This window comes from Diprion similis, chromosome 8 (genome assembly GCF_021155765.1).
Source record: "Diprion similis isolate iyDipSimi1 chromosome 8, iyDipSimi1.1, whole genome shotgun sequence".
NCBI lineage: Eukaryota > Metazoa > Arthropoda > Insecta > Hymenoptera > Diprionidae > Diprion > Diprion similis.
In genome coordinates this window covers 22,126,023-22,151,562 of record NC_060112.1, presented here as the reverse complement: position 1 = coordinate 22,151,562, position 25,540 = coordinate 22,126,023, and the positions used below count along the sequence as shown (strand labels likewise).

The 25,540-nt window shown below is 38.1% G+C and overlaps 3 protein-coding genes across 4 annotated transcripts in view; 2 read left to right on the top strand and 1 right to left on the bottom strand.

Moving 5' to 3' along the window:
• Positions 1 to 286: 286 nt before the first annotated feature.
• Positions 287 to 7,886, top strand: LOC124409580 (twinfilin). Of its 2 annotated transcripts, none has more exons than XM_046887293.1 (5): positions 287 to 558; positions 756 to 833; positions 1,253 to 1,912; positions 2,047 to 2,165; positions 2,764 to 4,065. In XM_046887293.1, exons 1-5 carry the CDS (start codon positions 534 to 536, stop codon positions 2,926 to 2,928), a joined length of 1,047 nt encoding a protein of 348 aa, XP_046743249.1. In that variant the 5' UTR covers positions 287 to 533; the 3' UTR covers positions 2,929 to 4,065. The 2 variants fall into 2 exon arrangements, with proteins under 2 accessions (XP_046743249.1, XP_046743248.1); XM_046887292.1 differs by lacking the exon at positions 2,764 to 4,065 and adding an exon at positions 6,695 to 7,886 and having other exon boundaries at positions 295 to 558.
• LOC124409582 (RPII140-upstream gene protein) lies at positions 5,800 to 9,389 on the bottom strand. Its single transcript, XM_046887296.1, has 4 exons — positions 9,117 to 9,389; positions 8,643 to 8,897; positions 8,267 to 8,515; positions 5,800 to 8,148 (listed from the first exon to the last, which is right to left on the bottom strand). Exons 1-4 carry the CDS (start codon positions 9,281 to 9,283, stop codon positions 8,028 to 8,030), a joined length of 792 nt encoding a protein of 263 aa, XP_046743252.1. The 5' UTR covers positions 9,284 to 9,389; the 3' UTR covers positions 5,800 to 8,027.
• Positions 9,390 to 11,027: 1,638 nt separating this feature from the next.
• Positions 11,028 to 25,540, top strand: part of LOC124409006 (probable cationic amino acid transporter) — a 31,483-nt gene continuing 16,970 nt past the window's right edge. The window contains exons 1-2 of the mRNA XM_046886393.1: positions 11,028 to 11,310; positions 25,021 to 25,171. Of these exons, the coding sequence (XP_046742349.1) occupies positions 25,025 to 25,171 (147 nt within the window). The 5' untranslated portion in view covers positions 11,028 to 11,310; positions 25,021 to 25,024. The remainder of the gene's footprint in view (positions 11,311 to 25,020; positions 25,172 to 25,540) is intronic.

The window sequence follows — 25,540 nt, the reverse complement described above, 5'->3', positions numbered from 1 at the left end:
GTTCAGTATTCCGTTATAAACGTAGTTGACTGACGTATGTACCTATGTGTAAAGTAATTCAGATAAAAATTTGGCTTGGCTCTGCGATTTTTTTCATACACGTTAGTATCTATGTAGATAGCTCCGTAGATTTTGTGGAAAAAAATTGCAGCGTAATCTTTGGCGACGATCAATAGGGTGGGGAAACTCCCTCGCCATTCCCGTTATGCCCTTGAGATAATTGTTTTTTCGAAAGAACCGCATATTATTTTTTGACAGCTATTTTCTTTTGTTACGGAATGACATTGCGGGATGCGAGATTGACGAGGTTTCCCATTGGCTGCGCAAGGCGGGCCGCATCTGTACGAACTTGCGTGGCCAATCAGAAGCCGTCGATGCCGTTGCGCGAGCAACTTACGCAGAGGCTGTAGGCAATAGGTGGTCGTCCGAAGCAGTCTGAAGTACCGTGGAGAAAAGCGGGCTGAAGTGGGTGGGAAAAAATAATAGTTCGACTGGTTCCGCGGAAGGTGAAAGATACCTTCATCAGTCAAATAATGTCACATCAAACGGGAATCAAAGGTAATGATGAACGAGGTATGAGGAAAAAACGAGGTAGAACTATGTGATCGAACGGTATTTGCGTTTGAAATCGTATTTCGAAAGATTACGAGCTATTTTTTTTAACCTCAAAACACGTCGTTATCTCCTCCGTTTTTTCCTCTCTCTTTCTTCTCTTTCTATCTAATTAGTGATTTACGTTCGTCCTCTTTTTTCAGCCAACGAAGCCCTCAAGAAATTATTTGCCAAATGCCGAGATGGAAAGATACGCGTGCTCAAAGTTTCCATCGAAAACGGTGAGGGGACCTTTGTAATGGTTTTTTAAACTTTTAATGGACTTGTATGATACCTTGTCGTTCGTTTTTATTATCGCGATTCCCGGTAGGCGACGCTTATCGCGAAATTTAATGCTTCCTGTGTAGGAAACATAACGAGAAATTCCTAAAAGTTCTATAAATAAAATGTTCATAATAGTTGCTGCATCAGCTCATCCAACCAACTTACAACTCACACTCATTATTTTTCTCACTCTCTCCCTCTTGCTCTCATTCACATTTGACGGTAGACTAATTGGTAATTACGAGATGAATCTACGTGTGATTCTTGCTACCAAATGAGCCATTCAAACTCACGGTTTAACCAGGGTTCTGGCCATGTTCCATTACTCAAAATTTGACCAAATTTAATATATAAAATTATTAAATAATAATTTCAGAGGAGTTGGTACCTGCCTTCTCTTCCAAGGCTGTCGGAAAATGGCAGGACGATTACGACAAGCTGGTAAAACCATTGATCGTCGAGAACCAGCCTACCTACATTCTTTATCGGCTTGACACAAAGTCGCCCGACTCCGGCTATGATTGGTTGTTCATTTCTTGGTCGCCCGACACTGCGGCTATAAGGCAAAAGATGCTTTACGCCTCAACGAAGGCTACGCTCAAGCAGGAATTTGGAACTGCTTCCTTCAAGGAAGAACTGCATGGCACAGTCCCTGAGGACATTACGCTAGAAGGATACCATAAGCACAAAAGGAACGACGCTGCTCCGGCGCCTTTGACGACAGCTGAAGAGGAGCTGGCTGAGATCAAGAAAACCTCCGTGCACACTGATTACAGTGTTGAAACAAGACAGCAGACTTTGAGCGGCGTCGCTTTTCCTGTAACAGAAGAAGCCAAGCAGGCCATCAACGACATTGGTAAAGGAATTACTGAGTATGTTCAGCTGAAAATCGACCTGGAAGAGGAGAAGATACATTTGGTCATGGCCTGCGATGTCTCACTTGATAAACTGCCAACTAAAGTACCAGCCGATTCTGCTAGATATCATTTATACAACTTCAAACATACTCACGAGGGTGATTACATGGAGAATATTGGTACGCATTCTGTCCTTTATGATCGATTAGCTTGGGCGTTTGCTATTACTTGATGAAGGGAAATCATTTACACTGTATTTGTGCAATAATAGTTTTTTTTTTTTTTTAACAACCTTGTAATTTATATCTTCCAGTTTTCATATACAGCATGCCCGGGTACAGTTGCAGCATCAAAGAACGAATGCTATACTCTTCGTGCAAAGGACCTCTTCTTGATCTTATTCAATCATTGGGAGTCAACATAATCAAAAAGGTGAGTCAAATTAAGTTATTTTATTCAATCGCTTTCAGGGTTGCAGCTTTGTGGGTATATAACAGGACAATGTTCGACGAGAACATGCATTTTTATCTTGGGTGACCGAAATTCCTGAAAATTGAATTTCAATAATCTCCAGCGTTTGTACAAAACAAAGAATCTGAAAAAGAGACCGCTGTTGCACACTTTTGTAAAAAAAAAAAAATAAGGAAATCGAGAGGAACAAATTGTGCAAATTACACATCAGCCAGATGTTGGCATTACATTGTTTCCAGTTGTGTAATTTCTAAAATAAATATAAAAACTTGTAAAGTACCATTGACCAAAACATAGTGGCAATTTTTATTTTCCAAAAGTGGGCTTGTTGCTAATTTTCAGACACTTGGTTGTGATTATACGACGGATAACGCATAAATCTTAGAATTAAATATTGGAAAGTGATCATATACAGTTAAACTGAGACAGTCCAGGAAATTTATTAATTGAACTCAGAGAAATTTGTTTGTGCCGTCTCTACTTAGTTATGCAAATATACGAAAATTTAGAATGAGAAACTGTTAAAATTGATTGGATATTTCTATATAACGAATCACAGTTGGAAGTAAATAGCGGCGAAGAGTTAGCAGACATGTTGGAAGATCCTCCGACCATAAAAGAAACTGCAGCAACAACTCCTGCCACTCCGTCAACACCTTCTGCCCCTCCACAAACTATACCTGATAAAAAATCTAAGCCAAAACGCTCGTGTGTCTTGAGTTAACAGGTTCTCTAATGAATTTTTGCTGCTTCAAAAACGGTTCTGACCTTGCAAAGGGATGTAATATGATTTCTGCTTGGAAACGTTAAATTTGCAGTTACAACTATTATCGATAAACTACATCAACCTCAAGTTTGTTAGAAATAACAGCAATCACAAGAACAACGCATGCTGATTACGGCACAAATTTTGATTTTCCAAGTTAGGAAAGATTGTTTTTATGAAATGTTCTACATGTTATTGTGTAGATTGAATTGAAATTTGAAACATTCTAAAAGTATATGCATTTACTGATACTAACATCTCTGGATTATTAGAATTAGTTGTTCAAAGTGATAACGTGCATCTATTTAGTAAATTAGAGTAGACCAAATGGTGTATTTTTCTAAATTCTAATACCAAAATTGGTAAGCCAAATTCTTGTCGAAGTAACTCGTATATACTATATATCTGTGGTAAAGAGAGAAAGAAAAAAGTAAATTACGTACAGAAAATATATCTAATAACTATTTCGATTTTTTTCGATCGAGTATGATGTATCATTTTTTTATTCGTTTGTTTTTTGGAGGGAGATTATTATCAACTTTCATCGCAACAAATTACACGTCTCAAACAGTTTGGAAAATAGGCCCTTACTGCTGGGTTTTTATGACAAGCTTGCATCAAAAATATTTCACTAGTACATTATTTTCGTACCTATATATTAATGTTAATACACGTTACATATGAAGTTGCATTCTAGACTGGTTGGCAGCTTGACGCTTTGTCACCGAATTTTAGCCCTTAGGTTTATTGAATATATAATAATAATGAAATTGTCATGTGCCAGATTTGAGTTAATGCATTAACTGGAGGATTTTTACCTCATTGGAAAAGTCATGCATACATAACCAGAATCAAAAAATTTATAAATAAAATATATTTAATCAATAAAAATATTATATTATAGTAATGATAAATAAAATAAAGTTTATTTCTCAGGTAGCGTGCACTAACGAATACATTTATTGATTATTCAAATTAGTTCAGAATGGTTGCAACTGTTATATCTGCCGCATTGTTTGCCGTTTGCGAGTTTTAAGACGTAACAATGAAAAAGAAAAGTAACAAAACAATTGCTCGCACATAGTTGTTTAATGTGTAAAAACCCAGTATATAATATACCTTGTCTCAAATTAGTTCCTAGTCTCAAATCAAGTGATACGTACATATAAGTTGTCTATTAATGTCTTTAGATGAAATTTAAGGGCCTTAATTCCAAACGTCAACGTCGACACTAAATAGAATTTAAGCGGTGTAGGACGGTATTGTTATAATTTAGTATTTTCAGCAAACCACATATAGCTGAATGTGATTATTAGAGAGTTAGGAAAGAATTCCATGTGCTCTAGCTAGCTAACGCCACTAACCTGACTGCTCTGCATATTCTAATGATAACATTGTGTTGACAAATGATAAAAAATGTGCAAATGTTATTGTTTAACGTCAGAGTTGAGCTATATTCATTCCACATTATCGAGTTATTTGCATTTTAATAGTGACGATAACAATATATATGTATATAATATATATTATATATATATATACATATTGCGTTATATATTATACTCTATACTATTATATTATATTATATATATATATATATATATATATATATATATATATATATATATAATATGACATATTAAAATTCACAAATATATATACGACGTAAGACTGAACGCAGCACATCCCACTTGCTGTATATCTGTGAGCCTTGAGTGCAGAGTAAGACCCAAATAATTTTTGTCATGTGATTCATATGACTGTTTTAATCTAATATTCTATCTCAAACATTCGTATTTCATTTAATCTGGGACGTTTTTTTCTTGCACAAAGCTATTTCACGAATAGCTATGCTCTTTTTGAATTGCAATATAATGTTCTAAAATTTGGATCAAACGCGCATTATTTTTTCAGCGGTTTAGATTTTTGAAAAATCTAATATTAGATTAGAAATAATGTATTTGATGTACATGTCTTGTTTTAACCAAACGAAATCAGATGACTCGATTTTTATTTCGTACCCAACAATTTTTTAACCTAAAGTCGAATATCTACTGAATGTATTTATTGTTTTTGCGAAATATTGACGCGGTTGATTCAAATACAGTTCAAAATCATATATTTCTGGGAAATCTTAAGTTAGTATCGAAGAATCATTTCCTACTAGTTACATGATATTAAAAGATATATCTTATTTCTTGACTTCCCAAGCACTTTGAGATTATGTCCGTGATTAAAAGTGATATATTTGTATCACTGCCTGTAAGAAGCCCAATCTTGTTGTTCAAAGTTTATTTTTATCACTGATAAAAGTATACATTATTACACAATAAATATTTCCTTAGCCATGATATCAAAGGAATATAAAACGAAATTGGTGATTAGATGTTCTATGATTAACGACACGATCGGCGAAACTGATCAATCGTGATTCAAATTTGCCAAAATTGTTATATCTATGTATAAAGTTGACTTAATATTGATCAAAATTTACACAGTTATACAGAGTGGGAGAGTTGTCAGATAGGCAACAACAAGATGATGATATTCGAGAGGCATTCTATTTTTCGTGACATGTATTTTTTAACTCTTGTAGCTTTTTATAAGCGTTTTAAAAATATTCGGATTTTGACTTATGATCTGGGACTTGTAAAAAAATAGGAGAAACACGTATTCTAAAGTATGCAAATTTACGTGGTCACTTTTCTTGCATTTTTATCTACTTTTGGTAGACAAAATAACTGTGAATTCATAATCCTATAGTAGTCACAATCCATCTTAAGAAATTTTTTACCCCCCATCCCCCACCATAGTTGAAATAACTTTTCACAAGTATATACCAGGGTGTTAACGCTCCATGTAGAAATACAATGGCGATTGATTGAATTCACTGAATTTCCGAATATGATATTATCTTGCATTTTTTTTTTTTTATCTCTGTAGTAAACTATATAAATATGAATAACAAAAATGATTTATGGTATTAATCATATCACAAATTTACATTGTCTGCTTTTTTGGAAAAAACGTGATCGTCTAAGTTTGGTACGATAGAACTATATCAAAATTTTTTTGGGCCCAATGGTTTTCTATATGACGCTCAAAATTCAAAATTGTGTTCTGATATATGCATAAGGGGAAAACGCACACGTTCGCCCAGGCGCAAATTACGTTTATAAGTACCACTGTTCCAGGCCAGGCCTATTCTGTAAGATGCGTTCTCTGTATTAATTGATTATTTATAAAGAAAATTTTGTTAAAAACATTATAGGTTCCTTCTTATGAACAAATAAATTGTATATTCTTGCCAATATTAAATATATTATGAATAATAAACACAATTATACAATTTAAAAAGAATATTTCTTACTTTCGTCAATATCTTACTATCATCCACAGTTCTTTCATTCATTTTATTTTGCTATTTACGTATATTACAAATGAAAATAGAGGAATAAAATTCAATAGGTGGGAATGAGTGCCAGGGTGATAACATCATCGTACGGGTACGTAATAGCGTTTAATATTTAGTACTTATATTTTATAAGCTTACAGTATAGGCCTGACATTGGTATACCCTCATTTTTTATTGTACATCATTTATGTCCAATCGTTTCAACATTTGGATGATAATTTGAGCTTGAAATGTCGGAGTATCTCTATTTCTTGTGATTGAAAATTGTAGAAATTTAATTCTGTATATGCAAAATTTTTCGATCTGTAGCTTGAGATTGATGACGGAAAGGAACTAACCATGGAATTTTTGCAAGAGGAATTACATCCGAAAGTCAATTTGCACCGACCTAAGTTTGCCAAACCCAAAGGTCCGCCAAACAGAGGTGCCAAACGTTTGACCAAGATTCAAACTCCAGAAACTACAGAGCAAGAAACTTAATATAAAACTCTTTCATGAATTATACAATTAGGACAATAACAAATTCAAGCAGGCTGTAAGATTTTTGTAAATTGCCGAACGCTTTAAAATTATTTATTCTGCAATATTACTCTGCGCTTAATTTCGACTGTCAAATTCAGTTTTTATTCACTTCTAGTACATTTCTCGTTTATTGTTCATTAAATTGGGAAAAAATCGGTATCCGTCGCATAGTGTAAAATGAAATCTTGATTGAATTAAATTAACTACAGACAAACATGTTTTTTCTCTATATTTTTAATTTGCATGTCGTATTTGTTGTTAACTATCAGGCCTATTCTGTGAGCGTATATAGTATTTATTATACACGCAGCAATGACTTTATTAACTTCAAAACTATAGAATAAACAGCCGCTTCGAATTTCCATCTGAACGTATTTTTAGTATTGGCATGAAAATTTTCAGTATTAATACTTGCCCGCAGAATAGGGTTCATAAATTATTGAATTAGGAACATCTCTCAATGTTTGTGAATTATGATCAGTATTCTATGAAGAATATTTTTGTTTCATTGTGAATATGCATCCTGTAGATCAGAATTTTACAGTCGAATTATTCATTTATAGAGATCAGTACACATTTTTCAGCGATTGCTCAAATTTGATTATGTATTTTATTGGCACAATCGGTATGTAGTTTATTGGAGTGATAGAGAATAAGATTGGTGACTTTTATAATCATTATATAAAAATCGAGTTATCCAAGCTATCATAATTTAATCAGCTGCAGGAAATTGCGCAAACCTAAAGAATTGAGAATTTAACGTGTTAAAATATAACAAATTTATCAAGTATTAGGTTAGACGGGTGTAATTAATGTTGAAAATAACGTAAAGGAATATACTTCGCACATGATCAACACCCATTTTCTTAAACGTACTCATTTACAATTCTGGTGATCATAAAAATGTGCCGTTGCCTTAGGTACCGGTGAATTACGTTTGCATAAGTTACATACATACAATGTACTTTAAATAAACAGATAAAAAACCACATATTAGAAAGTATTAATGAAATTATAATGGTTCTCTCAACAGTTTAAAATAAATTATAATTATGTATAACAACGAATAAAGTCTAATATCTACAAGACCAATGGAAACCAACCTACATAAATTGAGTGACTATGCTTTACTTTTTTCAACCTCTTGCTCTTGTATCTTCAGATTTTCCACTCTTTTGTCATGAAGTATTTCCATTTCTGTTGGCTGCTGGATAGCCTGTGTCACAGCATTCTTAAATGGCCTGTTATCAGAGAAAACATTTCAATTAGAACGGCTTATTCATACACAGTGTATGTAAGTCAGTTAAAAATATTTGAAGAAATGATAACGACACGTTTTAATCAATGCCAGTCTCTTACTTCTCTTTATTTTCCTTCCAATTGTATTGCCAGTATCGCATTTCCTCCATTGTCGTACCACTCAGTTTTAACAACGCTAGAGTCAATGCACCAGTTACACCACCGAAAACTCCTCCCACAGCTCCGCCAACAAGCATTGCTCTAGGACCCAACATTGTTTTATACATCCCTCCAGTTATAGTACCCGCAGTTACATACTCTAATAAGGATGACTTGCCACGATAAACTGCGACGGACGTTGTCAGCAATCTATAATTTTAACACACTTTTAGGGTAACTGTACAATTGGTAGTACGACTTGGCCAGATCTGAAAATCAAAATATTAAAAGATACTAGATTAGCTTGCCGTGTGAAATTTTGGTATAAGATTCTCACACAAAAGATCCAGTGACCAAGGCGATTCTCCATGCCCAGTGATAAGCGCCCTTGCCAAAACCGATTGTAACAGCATCTTGCAATTTTCTTTTTGCCTCAAACATGTTTGTGAATGCTGTCGCCTGATTTCTCTCGATGAAATTTATATATGCCATTCGTGCATTGAGTGAGCCTCCGTACACGAGTCCGACAAATGTTCCAAAATATGTTGCTGTTGCCGCGAAGTTTAGTTCAGGACTTCTGTTTCCATACTCGCTGTAACGTAAACAAAACTGCTGCATTATTTGTCGATGACACGATACAAGGGAATTCGATGTACCGATGCCAAGCAAGAAACAAAAAACAAACTGAAGCAACAAAGGGTAGAACGATTTGAATAGCGAACCAATTAGTTTTGAGGAATGAAAGTGTCCTGCGTTGATTGTAACAACGTTAATGATCATTGCTCTACTGTTAATAAAAGCAAGTACGTACTCGAGGCTGTACATATTTCTTAACCTATCCCAGCCGGTTTCATTTTCGTTCGCCTCCGTTTGAAACGATTTGGCAGTATTTGTCGCTTTATCGGGTATATCATACTGCCAAAACGCTAAATTTATACCCATCAGATACGGTATTCGTCTTCCCGCGACATTTAACATCTCGAAACTATTAAATTGGGAATTGTTGGTCTCGGTATAGCTGTAAGTTTTTGAATGGTGCTATGTAATATAACCTACAAATACAGGGTCACATGTAACGTCTCGATCACGCCATTTGCAAAACTAGCAGTTCAAATTTCAAAATATCTTGAAAATGTCAGGGGCATGCGCTATGGCTGCTCTGCTCTCTCGATAGTGAAGAACACGAAGTAATACTACAGTGAATGCGTGTTCATTTTTGTACCTCTTGTCACGGAAAAAAATTACCTTAGAATTCAATAAATTGTTCCAGTTTAAGATTCATGTTAGAATTGCATATAGTCAGCAGTGAAGATGGAAAATCGATGCTGAAATGTTGAACATGAAATACAAGAGGTTGATGTTGTACATAGTTAGTGCCGTTTTGTAGGCAGCATACAATCACGAAAGGCTTACGGGTTGCATACGTTGAGGCGCATTTCAGTAACATCGATTGTTTAAAGCTACTTGTAGTTATACCTATGAAAAATGCATCACCGCCGTCTGCTGTGCAGCACGGTAATGAGATTAGAGGCTAGATTTACAGCTGGAAGGGGAAGTGCATATAAAATGCACCCATTTATATCTCTTATCTTAACTGAGCCTCCTGCGATGTTTCACTTGCTATTGTTAAGAAAATGCAATTTAGATTAATAACCTCAACTAGTTGTAATTCGAAAACTGTGCAATAGATTCGAATAAAATAATTTGTTTCAGTTTCGATTGAGATTTGAAAATAGGTAGCTCAAGTCCGGTCCGACTACTTTTATACTACTAAGAATGGGATGAACTATTTATGATTCTTGAGCATAATCACGTTATTTTGTTCGAAAATATTCTCTCCAGCATTGAATGGCATATTATTTATGGGCGTTATGGGTATAGTTTACCGAAACTTGGGTTATTTTAAATTAGATTCAAAATTCTAATATTATTCTTTTCCTTTTTTTTTACGGAATTTGAATCGGAGGATGGAACGGAAGCTGCAAATGGTGGTGAAAAACGGCACAGGATGCTAATCCCGTGGTTCCCTCAACGACCCGCTAGGGGTGCTGGCGGAAAAGCGACGTGACGTAACGGCATTACGTCAGGCTCTTTCTCCACCCTCGATGCCGGTGCAGGGATGAAGGAGGAGGACCGTCGGGGGTGGCGAGGGCTGGGGGAGTAGAAACTCGCACGTCAATAGGACCGCCAGTGGCTGGGGTGTGGAGGGGGTGATGGCCGGCGTGTGCCAGGGGGTGGAAAAGGGAACAGGGGCGATAGGGGTGGTTTCCGAAGCGCCGAAGAGCGAGAAACGGCTGCGAACCGTGTGGTGGTACCGCGCAACGCCAGTGTCACACTAAAATGTGACTCGACGCAACGAGCACACAACCGAAATTCCATTAGTTTAGGGAAAAACCGAAGTATTAAAAAAAAAAATAAAGAAAATATAGAAAAATAATTAAATTTAACAAGTGTGCACCTTGGATTATATGCATCCGTTATACCGATAACTGATCACTGACAAACACTAGTCGGAGATATAATACATATCATTTTATCCTAGTTGAAAAAGATTCTCGCGTAGTCGTTGAGGGGGTGAAAAACAAAGAGAAATAAAGAAGCAAGCAGAAGAAAAAAAAACGAAATACATAGAATACACTATAAAGACAAGGGGAAATAAAAATAAATATATATATACATATGTGTTATGGTTAAAAAATTAATAATTTTAATTACTAAAAACATAAACTCTATGTACACACATATCTACGATACGATATTAAATTATAAGTTGATATTGTAAGAAATATACCGAGTTAACGTTAAACGGGGGGAAAAAAGAACTATATTCGTTGAACGCAGCAGTTGGTTCATTGTCAGTTGTAATTACAGTGCGGCGATTCTGCAAGTAAAATTGATTTCCTAGTTGTTTTACTTGTTTTATTTGACGCAATAAATATAGGATTGAAAAATCTGTGATTTGTGCTGCGAAGATAACATTCTCGGGAGACTGTTGCAGGCGACGGGTAAGTCGAATATGTACAATTAATGATTCAGCTCTTTCAAACCGTCTTGCATAATGTACTCGTATATAATGTAGAGCCATTTTGTCAGAGATACAAATGTAATTATAGACTTGCAAGAACTAGATTGATAAGGCAATTAGGCTTGTGTTAAACGCCAAAACTAGCACAACCAGACGGAGGGGTATTCGTCCATGAATATACCCATGAATTTCTACCTGTAGCTACAACAAGACGATCATTTACAAACGTAAACAATTAGCGGTAACGTGACACCTCCAAAAATAAGTAAAGAACATGAATGACACCTCGAAGGTGTATGGTTGTTTAATCGATACAACTAAAAAAAATTTATGAAAACTTGTCACGTTTCCTCGCTGACTGTACAAACGAAGTTTCATACTTCAGAATGGTTCTGAGTGTATTTTTATTTTGTTACTTACGTTTCTATCAAGGATTCTGTAATTATTCTGAGATTTGGGTAGAGTTTGTGGTAAACGTACTTCGGTATTCATCAAGGTTCCATTTCATCCGATCACGTTTGTTTTTCAGTCCCCTCCCCCCAAAGTTATGAGCAGGTACGAAACGTCATTTTTGAAGTTATATTTACAACGAATGTTTCTAGGTAAATAACGGCTGATCATCACAAGAATAATCACCGGTAATTGGCATTCGATGATAGCATTTATATATATATATATGTATACATAAAGAGCTTCAACAACCGCGTGCAGCATCGACATAATGTTCTCCGCAGAAAGGGCAGCAGCGATGTATAACAAAGCTCCATAGTGTCAGTTTTCAGGTCTCGTACCACCCTGCCTCCATAATTAATAATTGCTCGTATCAAGGTGCCCGGTATCCTAACGCTCGGTGTACCCGACTATTTTGTTATAAGTGAAAAATACCGATCGATCAGGGTCGACATGCCGGCGATAAGCTCTCTACAGTGTTCGCTACCCTGAATAGAGTGGTTCCAGTTTACGAATTGTCTCTGAATCATTTCTAAAAGCCATACGATATGAATGAATGAATATTTGATTTAACCTAAGCCTCGGTGGCAAGAGTCCCTTCCGCTAAGTAGAACCGTTTAAAATTTAAATCAGTCGTCGTGTACCGGGCTTTCGACAAATTCGGAAGCATTAGGCGTACGCAGAGCTGAAATACGACTGCTTTTTGAATTGGCTTTGGGTAAATTATAATGTACCACAGAGGCGAGCCGGAGGGTTGATCGGGGGTTAAAGCTCCTTCTTTGTTCTCTACGAGTTTGTGGGAGCGAAATGTAAACTGATAACGTCTTTCAAGATGCCCTTGTTTTCGGTTCCCTTACCGAGGCTTGGCTCCATTGATGTGACCGATTCCGCACGGAAAAACTTTTGATGTGAATGTTTGCTTTATAGCTTATTGATAATTACAATAAAATGTGCGAATTTAGGGGCAATTGAGGTACTATTATAGCCACTCCTACAATAATAGGTGATCATAGTATTGCTTTATCAATTATTGTAACCTTGACGAACAAGAGCTGGTACTGTAAGTTCAGAAACAGTATTGTTTACTGTTGCATAATTGGGAGTGTGAAAAAGTGACAGGGCCAATCATCAAGTTTTCCAAAAGTAACTCTGAAAGTGAGTATTTTCAATAATACAAGTGGTAAGAAATATATCAATCTTCAATATTCTCAAGAAAAACGCGTATTGAATTGAAATGCGTTTATATGACTTTCCGTAATTCCTGGCATCTCAGGGAAATTCTAAAAAACTATACGAAACATATAAAAAGCCATCGAGATTGCTTGGTATGATGATATATATTTTTTCTCAGACAGTAGCACTAATGCCACCTAAATCCTCGCAGTTACAGATTCTTTGGAACATTATTACTCTTACAATAAATTATGTATACTGAGGAAAAAGGTTTTTCCCATCTTAAAAATCGGAAAAAAATGGGCAATTGTTTTTGAATTATTTGAAGTTGATTTGGGTGGTGGGGCAGAAAAATTCGTCAATACCCTAAATAAGGACCGCCCTAATGGATGTATTTCACGTTTTTTTTTACAATTATTTGAATTTGATTTGGGGAGTGGGGCGGAAAAATTCGTCGTTACCCTAAATAAGGACCACCCTTATGGATACATATATGTTAGGTACTTGTTACCCTGATCTCAGCCCAACATTACAAGTAACGAGACGGTAGCTGGGTAGTAGCCATCTATGTAGCATGTTACATTGGGTTTGATAAATGTTACCTTGAGGTTATCGAATTGCGTCTGCTGAGAGGGTGACTGTCCAACGCCTGAATATAACCCAGACTAAGTATCTACTCGGGATTACGATATTGGCTTCTAAGCTCATGTCCCAGACCCCGATTTCGCCGTGAATTCCGTACTTCCTTAGTGACAGGATCAACTTTTACTTTTCTCACGGCTACACAAACTCGTGATGCTCAATTTGAGAGCGGAAACGCGTTAAATGTTCCGTACATCCTTGTCGAACTCGACGCCAGTTGTGTTTGTCGGTAAGCCGTCCGGCTTCAGATTTGTTGCTTTTAAAAATTTACGACACAATTATATATATACTTCTCTGGCTGCGCTGACTGCGGAGTAATTAATTATTACCAATAAAGTACGTCGTTAATTATACCGACGGCTGACCCGCCGAGGCGGTTCACCTTTGTCAAAAATACGTGTATAGGTGTAATATACACTTATACCCATACCGTACAGGGTGTAACGTATCTATCAGAAAATTAACTGCGTCTTATAAAAGTGTCCAACTCTCCGCGTGGGGTCCTTGAAATAGATTTTTATCACTTCGATAAATAAGCGTGAGGAATCGGCAAGATGGTGATGTTACGCGATATGGATCGCCGTTGGGACACTTTTACCATCGCGTTATGCGGTAAATCACCACTCGCCGATCGCAGGGTTTTACAGAATAAATGATAAAATTAAAAAACAGCCGCTGCTCTTTGTGCCGGCGATGGTTGGATGCCCCTTACAATATAGATAACGACAAACCATCGTTACAAGAGTGGGACCCATATCTCTCCCAATTAACGATTGGAACTGTGTGCGTTTCCTCCACGATGTCCAGATCCCCAAGACCCTCGTTATCCTGGATTACGTTTTTATCTCCTTCGCACTAGCGTTCTCTCAGCCAAAATTCTCCAGGCTACACAAGCAGATATACTCGCGGGAAACGGTATCTGTCCGGATTTGCGAAATTCTTCGGCGGAATGAGTAATGAGGAAGGCAGGGCTTGTACAAGCATATAGACCTAACGGAGTTGTTGTACCTGTGATGTCCTTTGTGGAATGTCTGATCGATGTTTCAGCCTGTTGCACCGACGCTGGTTTACAGCTATACGTAGATATATCAGATATTGAAAATCATTGACATGCGTCAAGATAAGTTTTCTCTGTATATATCTCGTCGGAAATTTTTCTCGCGAGTCTATTTTTACACCCTTACCATCAATTCAATCCTCCGTAATTCACGTCCGGATGGAATATATTTTTTTTTTTTACAAATAAAACGATGACGGTGCAGAAGGTGACGACAACAAGGCCGCAGAGTCGATACCCCGCCATCTTGCCGCCCTACGCGTAGGTACAGCAACATTTCCCTCCGGGTATAATACTGGCTGCATTATACCCTCCAGGTTTTTCAGGACATTCACTGTATATATAGTACACGCATGACACGCGCCAGGCGACGACTTTTCGTCTTGATATCGAGCCAGTGATACAGTTGTATTATGCATCTGTCAAAAAATAATATAAACGTGTATATATAATAAAAATAATTATAATGATACTAATAATGATAATAACAACAAAGCTCTGATGAAATTCGCTGGGTAAATTCTAACAATTATCATCCCTCTTCGTGCAGTACAGAGTTCTGTGCAAACAAGAGCTGTTACTTGTATGCCTGGAGCACAATGCTGTGATTGTTAGAATTCTCTCTACGGTTTATAGTTGTTTCGGTTCAGCCAATGGGAGAAAAGAACTGCATGCCATGGGGGGTTGACGTTAGTGGGACAACCGGAAGTCGAGAGAGTCGAGTAGGTAAGCTGGGATAAGTTTGCTGCAGTCGGAAGCGTCATATGATATATGCAGAGCGTGTCTGAAATTCAGTTTTAATTATGTGCATTCAGATGGTTATAGTTGCAATTGTGAGGGATGTAGTTCGATCTGGTTAGAATGTTTCAGACATTGCAGGTGTGGTGAATTTTGCATTTGCACACGTCGAAAATTTCGAGGTTTTCCGACGTTTAACTCCTTCCGCTTTCTGCACTCGTTTTCGCCTTTTATCCTATTTAATTATTCAAAATCGAGTGAAAGAAAATGTAAATTGAAACACAAAACACCGTGGAAGCACTGCCGTATAAAAAATCAACGCGAAGATTTAACGAGATACATTATGTATAATGATTATACTCTTACAAAAAGAACAAACTTTCTGTCTTCTCTTATACGTAAGTATCCGAAGTACCGGTATAACCGCTCTTTTGGAGTTTAAATTGAACAATACCGCCAATCGAAATTCATTTTCCCCTCAAACTCGTCCACCCCCATTGCAAAGTCGTGGAAAAATACGAGCGAACGGAGGGTAGAGAACAGGGTGTAAAACTTTGTCCCAATATAAGGTGATTTCGCGGCTGATCGGAATGAGAAAGAAGAGAGCATCGGTGCGGAAGGTAAAACCCGCAACCCCCGGAGTGTTTGCCAAGAGATATTTCGAGTTGGCAGTCGGCCGTTTCGTAGCCGACAAGTGAACCGTTTTCCGCGGACAATACAGCTCTTTTGAATAGAGGGTGTTCGCGTTTTCGTTCGTTTCGCAGGTTCGTCCGTTTGTTTCTTTTTTTTCCTTCTCTTTCAGGTATCGATCTTCTCCGTGTTCCCTTCGTGCGGAAATACACACACACACACACACACACACACACACACACACACACACACACGGCATACGGATATATCAAAGGCAGCGAGCGAAAGCCGCGTGAATCTCCATTGCTGGGGAGGAAATGTAATGTTCGATGGGTTATACTCGCCGCACATAAACACAATCCGTGCCTGGCCGAATGCCAGGTTTATCTATATACGAGAGAACGAAAGTTCGTGACTAGGAAGCCAAGAACTACCCGAGAAGCGTTGATTCCGCACTGTTACGAGATTAGGAAATATCCCAGCAGCCTAGCTCTGCTGTCTTCCTCATTGTCAGCTTTGGCTTATATTTTCATCCTAATTGATCCTCACTCCTTCCTGGATCTCGGAAGGATACACATATACCCACTGCACAAAGGAAACCAAGTTGTAATTCTGTCAAGGAGCTGCGAGAGCAACGCCATAGACTCACGATTAACGAAGCAATTAAAACTTGAACAAGTGCTAAGTTCGCCGTGCGTCTTCCCGTAATTCACAACTTTACCTGCACCGCGATATCAGCTGGGTTGACCTTATTTTAAACTGAAACTTAGCCGCGTTTAATTTCAAACAAAACATTCACTAACGTGTCTCAGTTACAGGTACGCAGTTAAACGTCCCTCGTGCACTTGAAATTGTGGAAATAATATGCTAATTACAGTCTTTTCACTTTTAGTTCTCCGTCTAAGACCAAATCTGCAAGTTTCAACGAACGCAACCTTGAGTCTAAATTTAATTCAAACAATGTTCAACAGTTGCGCTCATCATATTCTCGCCACTGCAGTTGTTGCGTGCAATTTTCGTGACCTCTCTTCCCGAACTGTAGGTGGTCAGAATCAATGTTCGAGACGATAATTTACGAGCGATTACCATCTGTCAACAGCGTCTGTCTGAGGGTCCGAGGTTCTCGGTTAACCGTGAGAAACGTCCTTGCAGAGAGCAGATCTGGGGTGGCGGAAACGCTCTGGAAACCAGCGAGGAAACGGCAAACGCGTGCGGGTTCGCTTGATTAATTCCTCGCCGAAAGACAGATCGATCGATGTCCAGGGAGAGGTTTACCTCCGATGTTTTCCCCTGATGGGTATACCGGATATACCGATCAGACGAAGGTCCGCGGATTTTTTCGTACGAATTTCTTCCAATTCGTTTCGAATGTATTAAATCTCCGACTAAAAGTCTGCCGCGTCGTTTCATCGGGTGGTTCGATGTGGAAACGATCCGGCCGATTCAAACCCGCGTTCGCATTTCAATCCCGGCAATTCGAGCTAACGACCACTTCATATATCGGCCATCATGATCGGCAGTAGTCGGAGCAAATGTATGGTCAGCCTCTGAAGCGCAGCTGTTGCGAGGCAGTTAACAGTGTCGTAACGGAGGCGTGTTCGGGGTCCCATGATTGATCCGAGAGCGGCAAAGGGCTGCAGGTTTGACGATAAGGCTGGGTAGTATGTAAATAAATTAGTCAAGGAGGTGGAGGCAAACCCTCTCGAATTTCTCCAAGGGGAGGTTCATTTTTGAAGTAACGCGGAGAAACGAAGGGAGGAAGTGGAGGAGGTGGATCAGGCTGTACTTGTATTTATCGGGTGTCCAGAAATTCACGCAAGAAATAAGCTTGAGAGAAAATATAGGCTTGTTTATTAAAAATTGGACATTTTTTTATTCAGTCGTAAAGTTTACAGTACAGGGTTAGGCATTTATCGAATAGCATATCGGGTAAATGCGATCTCCGTGGCTTTGCTGGCAATGAAATTTTCCTGCAGCTTTAATTTCGCGATTTAACGCCGTTGAACTTTATTCTTTGGGATTTTTTTTAAGTCTGAGGTTTATGCCAACAGCCATATTTATGCAAAACGTTCATGAAAAAAAAATGGCCTGAAGAAGGCCATTTACCCGATATACTATTTCATAGTTTCGTAGTCATTTACGATTGAATAAAAAGTGTAATATTTTCAATTACAAACCTGCGTTTTCTATCAAAATTAATTCTTGCGTGAATTTTGGGTTACCCGTTATATCAAGAAGTTAGTTTACCGCGTGGGCTTGACAGCGAAGACCGAGGAGACAGGAGATAGATATGGAAGGTTGGAAACGAGATGATGGGAGGGATATCATAATAAGAGAAAAGAGAAGAGGAGGAGGAGGCATTGCGGGAAGTAATAAGAAGACATAGGTACCCACGTATATTTCCGGTGGAGGAAAACGAGAATAATAGAGAAGCGCGAAGATCAAATGCCCGCAGCACTACTCTTTGTCTGATCCTCGAGGAGAAGAACCGCTGATTGCATGTCGGCACTCACGGTGCGCTTTCTGATTGGCTCCGTTTCAAGTGTGTCTTCCACTCGCCGCCCAACCGTTCCGTTAGAAAATTGAGGAAAACGAGAGAGCGAAAAAGGAAGGAAGAGAGAAATGAGATATGTGGCCAGAGTTTATTCTCCGATCCGTCGTCGTTACCCGCGCGGTATGATAGCGCTCGAAATGTCCTTTTCCGCTGTCGTTTCGGGCGTATCGGGTCTTCTTTTATCGCACCGTTACACCGCCTCGTGTTATACAATATTCCGAGAGATTTGATCCTTTCTCCTCGTACAAAGGAATCGAACGCCTTTAATTTCCGTGAAGGAAACTCTCTCTCTCTCTTTTCCTTTCTGTATTTTAACCATCAACAGCTTCTGCCTCAATTTATCTACCGCTGCGCCGAATTTTAAGAGAAGAATTAAAAAGGGCTTTGGGTGCGTTTTTTTTTTTTCAAAACAAAAGAAACCAAAAAAAAAAAAAACATCAACCTTATCCTTCAGGAAATACTGGCCGTGGCAGATACATACTTTTTGAAGTAAAAAATTGTTTGAAAAAAATGACACTCGCATCCTTTTTTAATTCCCCTCTTCAATTAGCCCTGCAAAAAAATTCTTTTGAGTATATTTCTGCCCTTTATTTCTGAACACTGTGCACTACTCTGTTCGTGACCTGTAATCGAATCAGGGTGAGACAGTGGCGAGTTTGTAAGTCTGCATCAGCAGTGCAGAGCTAAGGGTATCCGTGTAAGAAGAATCGCGGAGATAAATTACGCTAGCGGAATAGTAAATAGCGGAGAAGGATTCGATATGCAAATTCGCGAGTTCCGAATTTCTTGAGCCTTTGCCAAATGCAAAGGCGTACCTGTATCGGGTTCTATCGATTACCTGAGGCGTTCCTTACTTCAAATATAGTCGGCGAGCCTTTCCTTGTCCAAAACACAAGCATGTTTTGATAATTTTTTAAGTTTATCAATTTTTTGGAATCGCATATCTCGTTTCCTCGCCGCAGCTGGTTCTCGTACTTCAAAACTCTCCGTACCAACACTTATTTCCATTAGCGTTTTTAAGTGCAGGATATATTTTTCGAAAAAAAAAAAAATTTTCCTTCGTTAGCAGATGACGAATGCGGGTTTATCGACCACTGCCAGGATTCACGCCGCAAAACTTTTCTCTAGTTTTTCTCCCCCTTTTTCCCATTTTTCCCGTTCTATGGGGGAGAGTCGTCCAAAGGGGAAATTATCAATCAGTGTCACCCACGCTCACGGTGTTTACCGAGTTTTTTGAGTTGTTCATCACCCAACTCGCATAGCGTATGTTAATGTTCATTCTGCTCTGGTGATCGCGAAACCATCGTACCCAAATATAAGGTGCATGCCATGGTGAACCAGGGGTATGCAATATGGACGCAGATTTGAACGAATAATTGCTATGAAACATATATTTCCACCGAAATATGTTATAGATCGATTAATTAGACGATCTTTTTTCTACATTTTTTACACTTTGATTGATCTCCTTTATAGAATGCTACGATTTGGCCTTACCCACTTTCTTTTTTATGAAATCGTACGAATGATCCGAATTCTTTGAGTCACCCCGAGACGAAGAAATACGTGGAATTTTTCAGATAATAATAAATGACGAGAAATAAGTCAAGCGAAGCACATAAGATGTTAAGAAATGCGGTGAAACCGCACAAAGATTGTCAGAAAGTAAAGAAAAAAAAAAAAAAAAAAAAAAAGAAATAAATAATCGCGAGTATATTACAGAATCCTAAGATTTTCACAAAGAGAATTCATCTCTGTGTACGTCTCCAAGTCTGAATTCAGTAGACTTCTGTGCTTTAATTCTTGTTCTCTCTTTTACATTATATTATACGTATACACGTATAAATTCTTTATTCAGACGAGTTATCCAGAGAAATTTGAAGCGAAAAATTCCACCGTGAATATGGCAGACAGGAAAATATGTGTGCGAGGGATTCTTCCTCGCTTGGTTTAAGCTGAAAGTATATAGGGATATTGAGTGTATAATACGACCTCAGTGAGAGTGTAAAATAAAAGTGAGAGGAATCGCACGCCAAGGGAGACAGAGAGAGAGATTTCATTTGATTTATTTATTATGCCTTAGGCATGCTTTTGGCAAAAATGACAAAGAAAAGATTGCATATATAGATACAGAGAAACAAAAATATCAAAAGCAAGAAATGATAAATAAAGAAAACATGAGCATAATACAATAAGATAAATAGGGTTAAGAAGTGAATAAAGCAAAGTAACAAATCATAAAGGAGATACTATAACCAGAGTGACGTAGGCGTTAACAAAATAAGAGAGATAGAAAGAGAGAAAGAGTGAGAGAAAGTATGTTTATTTGATTCTGGAGTGTAACTTCATATAAAAATATAAAATATAAAATAACTAATAATAACCTAAGACCGAATTGATTTTAATAATAATAGAGAGAAAAAAACAAAGTCTAAATCAAAATCAAAATAAAAATAACAAATCAGTATGCGGAGAATCGACAGGAAAAATTGTACCAATCAAACTAGTCCTAGAAATAATAAAATAATCTTTACAAATATAAGCAACACAGAAACACAACTGCAAACCATCACTTATTCAGAGAGTAAGGAGAGAAAGAGAGAGAGAGAAAGAGAATAAAATTTGAAAGCTGTTTTTGCGCGTGCTCTTCCTTTCTTACCAGAGTTTCGTGCAAATAATAGCATCAGGTGGTAATCGCTCTCTGTTCCCTGCGGGAAAAAAGTCGTGACATTAGTCTTCCCTATCGTGGGGAACAGCTTGTCCCACACAGTCTGCATGCGCATTGCGTTGTGTTTGCAGAGTTTCATTTCAAGTAATTAACCGAGCCGTTCGAGTGTGCGTCTGTGGAGGGAAGGGTCGCGCAAACAAGTCTGAAAAAAAAAATTGAGGCCTCGAGTTTTTCGCCCACTTTTAGCCCTTATACGCGACGTGTCTCCGTGGAGAGAATTCCCCGGACATTAAGCTCGCCTCGAGATACAGGCTCGAATAAAAACACACATACCCAATTGCTTCGAGGAACGTTGTTTTATTTTTCATTAGGGTTTCCTTTATTTCGTTTTAATTTTTCTCATTTCACACCGTACGTGTGTAAAAGGTTAACGTTAATGTGGATTTTCAAGATGTCGATAAATAAACGTGGAAATCAAAGGCGCGGTGAATCGAAAAACCACAAATTTTAACTTAAGGAGTTACAAATTCTGAATTGATGAATCGTGATAAAAAGGAAATCTTACTTATGAAAATCGTACAAAGAATGCGAATTTAACATTCGTGTATGATAAGAAAGAATGCAAATGTGATTTTTATGAAATTATATTATCAACAACTGTACTTAGAATCGTGAAATTTGCATGGTTAAATTTTTTTTTTTGCCCCGACAGAATTAACGATTAATGTAAATTGATGAAAACAATAAAGTCAACTAATCGAATAGATTTATTATTAAAATTATTGTTTTTTGCAAAAAAAAATTTCTGCAACTTCAGCTAATACTTGAATCATTCTTGTGAAGATACTCGTTTTACTACAATTGTCACAGCGGCTACATCGAGAAATGAAATGTTTCTCAGAGTGCGGGATATAAAAGAGCAAATTGTCGACGCAGCGATCGAATAAAACCGATCACACACTGAGAGGGGAATCGTAATTCGATCGTGCAAATTACCCCCGAGTTAAACGGCCCCGGGGAATCGACTGCAAGAATTTACTGTGTCGTATCGCCGAGCTGACTTGAACAACACAATGAAAATCAGCCGGGTGGCATCGGCTCGATAACGCGGCGTTACAACGGCGATAACGCGGTTTTGTCCGCGGGTGGCATCCGGTCGCCGAGTTGGAGATTATTTCAGTAATTTTCTACCGAATACAACCCCCGGAGCGGCGCACGATTTATTCGACGATTGGCCAGCGGGTTGTTGTTTTTTTTTTTTGTTTTTTGTTTTTTGTTATTCGTTTTTTTCCCCATCATCCCGTGCGAAAATCTCCGTCTGTAATCCCAAGTACACTCGTTGCTGCGTATGTACTTGAATCGATTCAATCAACGAGGCGGGAACTTAAAGCGATATTTCAACGCTCGTATACCGGGTTCAATTCGCTCTTTTATCCCTCCGTTAAACGCTCGGTTTCAAAATTCACGGGGATGAACTTCAAAGGGGGAATTTTTTGTGTCTCAGAATTTTACACGAGGAAATGGGTGAAGCATTTCCCCTGCATCAGGCAGAGATGAAGGGTGATACATGTATACAGGGATGAAAGAAAAATTTGTTGACCATAAAGTTTTACTGTTTAGCTTGGAAAATAAAAAAAATTAAAATCAAGCCGCGTGAGCTAGCCCTCGAACTTCCTGTTTTCACACTGCAGGTTCCAAATTTAGAGGAGAAGAGAAATTTTATATTAATATGCAATTCGAATTTGGAACCAAAAATTGAAATTCGTAATTAACGAAAATATGATGATTTCTTCGATTTTGGAAATTTAGCCTCAGATTCGTGATCAGTCACCCAACAAAGCTTCGGTCAGCAATTTTTATGAAAATCCAAATATTTTGATGTTTATGTTCAACCTATTGAATACGCCAAATTAAAATTTGGAAAATCTGACTTCAGATTCGTGATTAGCGACCAAAAATCTAATAATACTAATTTTCATTTCAGACCATTCATTCATTTTCAAGATATCTTTATTTTTATTTGATATCATGGAATTCTGTCAAAAACTTTCTTCTTTCTCTGAATACAGAGAAACGAGAAGTTAAAGATTTCAAATCAATTTTTATCCTTTAGCGAGTTAACAAACTTTAGTCTTTAGAAAAAAACTTTAGAAAATCATGTATCGTTAGTTTGATCGAAAACTGAAAACATCCGTTAAAGCCTGTCAATTTAAACCTAATCCTTCTTACTCAGGAGATTTTAGTAAGTAAACATTTTTTTAACAAAGTTTTTTCTCATAGTCCACTGAACGGTGGCTGCATTAATCACTTTGTGAGAAACTCCTCACCATCAGAGCCTCCTTTATGACATTATAATTTAAGCGGAAAAGAAATCCTAACTCGTTAATAACTTGGCACCGTGTGATATACGTACCTACGAGCAAGAACGAAAAGAAACAAGATGCCTGCGTTGTATCGGATGAGGGTAGTCGAGTCTGTTTCTATCATTCGATCCTTACACTTGTAGAGGAAGACCGTATTCCCCGAGATATCGGAAAATCCTTTTACCCTTATTCGACGAATGAGATTCCAGTTTATCTTCTACCTTCCACCCCCGCAATTCTATATGTATAGACACATCCTGTGGAAACTCGAACCTTCCGGATCTTGAGGGATAAGACGACAAAGCGCATCTCGGGCGAATGCTATTCAAGTAGAAATCGCACTCAGGCGTCGCGACTTAAGACCTCCAGCACCCCGGACACTCAGGGTCGGTCTTAAAATCGGAACTTCCGGTTAACCCGGAAACCTTGAGAGGGATCGCTCCGAGTTTATTCTTTTCGAAAAAAAAAGAAAAGCGCTGTCTAATCAAAAAAGAACATTTTGATGAATCGTTTTTGCAATTTCTTCTAAGCTTCCTATATATGCTCGATTACTTGACGTCTCTGTTTGTTCGAAGTGTCGCGGATTGCTGCAAATCGCATAATATTGATCGCTCCATTCCGGAAACTCGCCATTTCAATTCGATATAATTTTCATTAATTATTATCGATGCTTACTGAAGTGAAAATGTAGCCAAGTGACTGAATATCCCTCGTGAGTTTAGGATGTCAGTGAATTTCGAGTAAAGGTTGATGTGCCCTCAACCTCTTCACCTTCCGATTCAAGCTTCAGTTTCGGTGTGTATAGTTGATTTCTGGTTGGTCGGGGGGATTCCCTGACGTTTGGGGGCTCCCTTCGGAGTGCCAGGACTCTCTAAGCTATGACGAGCTTTTAAGCTCCGCGTGTTTGCTCGCGGATCGCAACTTCGATACGACATTCAAGTCTGTCTCCGTAGAATTTGGACGAAGCTGTTTCCCTGTCACTCAAATAATTCTCCCCTTTTGACCTTTTGGCGAAATGTGCGATATGAGCAGTCACTCTGAAATTTGACAGTAGCTGAAAAACAAAGGGAGTCCTAAAAATACGGCTAATTTTTTTTCAGCACAAAGGCAATCATGCGAAAAGCATTCTCGACTACTTCCCTTGCAAGTTTATTTATTCAGTTATGTAAAAGGGTTTGTACTTGTGACCAGATTGCAGAAATTCAAAGAGAGAGTTAATTTCATTGATGCGCGCTTTGAATGCGAGTCTCTTTCGTTAGATTACAATTATTAAAATTTGCTTGCATCAAAGAGCGTAATTTTCGCGCACCGAATATTCCGACGTTGAGGATGTGTCTCGGACAATTTCGTGTACTCGTTAATGAAGATTAATCGCGTGCTGGTTAATTTATGCACCCCTAATTTTCTTGTTGCAGAAACATGAAGCTGGAAATGATGAACAGGGAGCAGGGCTTGCAACTCTTCGGAAAACTAATACGGACAAAGAACATAGAAGGTCTTCAGGGTGACCATGGAAAACCGGGTCCCGAACCGGCTGAGCCACCTGACTCAAAACAGAAATTACAGGTACGCTGTTAGATAAGAAGGTTAGTTTAATGTTAATTAATAGGAGTTTTGACACCGAATAACAGTTTCAAGTCCAACTAGAGACGATTACGCAGTCACTCGATTCTATCCTTAATGAAATTAGAGGTATCCCCCGGAGATAGGGTAGTTTGCGAAGTCTCTCTAATCGCCGACTCCACGGATCATCCCTCGCGTGTGGATTTTAGAACGGTTGGAAATGGGACGAGCTCGTCGTTTCTTGACGAGGAAGTGGATTAAGATTCGGAGGCTTCGGATCTGACGCGGGGTTTCCTTGCCCGGGAGAGAAGCTGTCGAACTGATTGAGCCTCGTGCCTCCAGCCACAACATGTCTTAAATGTTTTATAAGAC

Bases quoted from the DNA above. Each gene is read 5' to 3' on its own strand.
- LOC124409580 (XM_046887292.1), top strand. From the start codon at position 534: ATGTCACATCAAACGGGAATCAAAG. The intron at 559-755 runs GTAATGATGAAC...CTCTTTTTTCAG, and splicing joins ACATCAAACGGGAATCAAAG to CCAACGAAGCCCTCAAGAAA. The intron at 1,913-2,046 runs GTACGCATTCTG...TATATCTTCCAG, and splicing joins TGATTACATGGAGAATATTG to TTTTCATATACAGCATGCCC.
- LOC124409582 (XM_046887296.1), bottom strand. From the start codon at position 9,283: ATGTTAAATGTCGCGGGAAGACGAATACCGTATCTGATGGGTATAAAT. The intron at 8,898-9,116 runs GTACGTACTTGC...TTTACGTTACAG, and splicing joins AGAAATATGTACAGCCTCGA to CGAGTATGGAAACAGAAGTC. The intron at 8,149-8,266 runs GTAAGAGACTGG...CTCTGATAACAG, and splicing joins TGGAAGGAAAATAAAGAGAA to GCCATTTAAGAATGCTGTGA.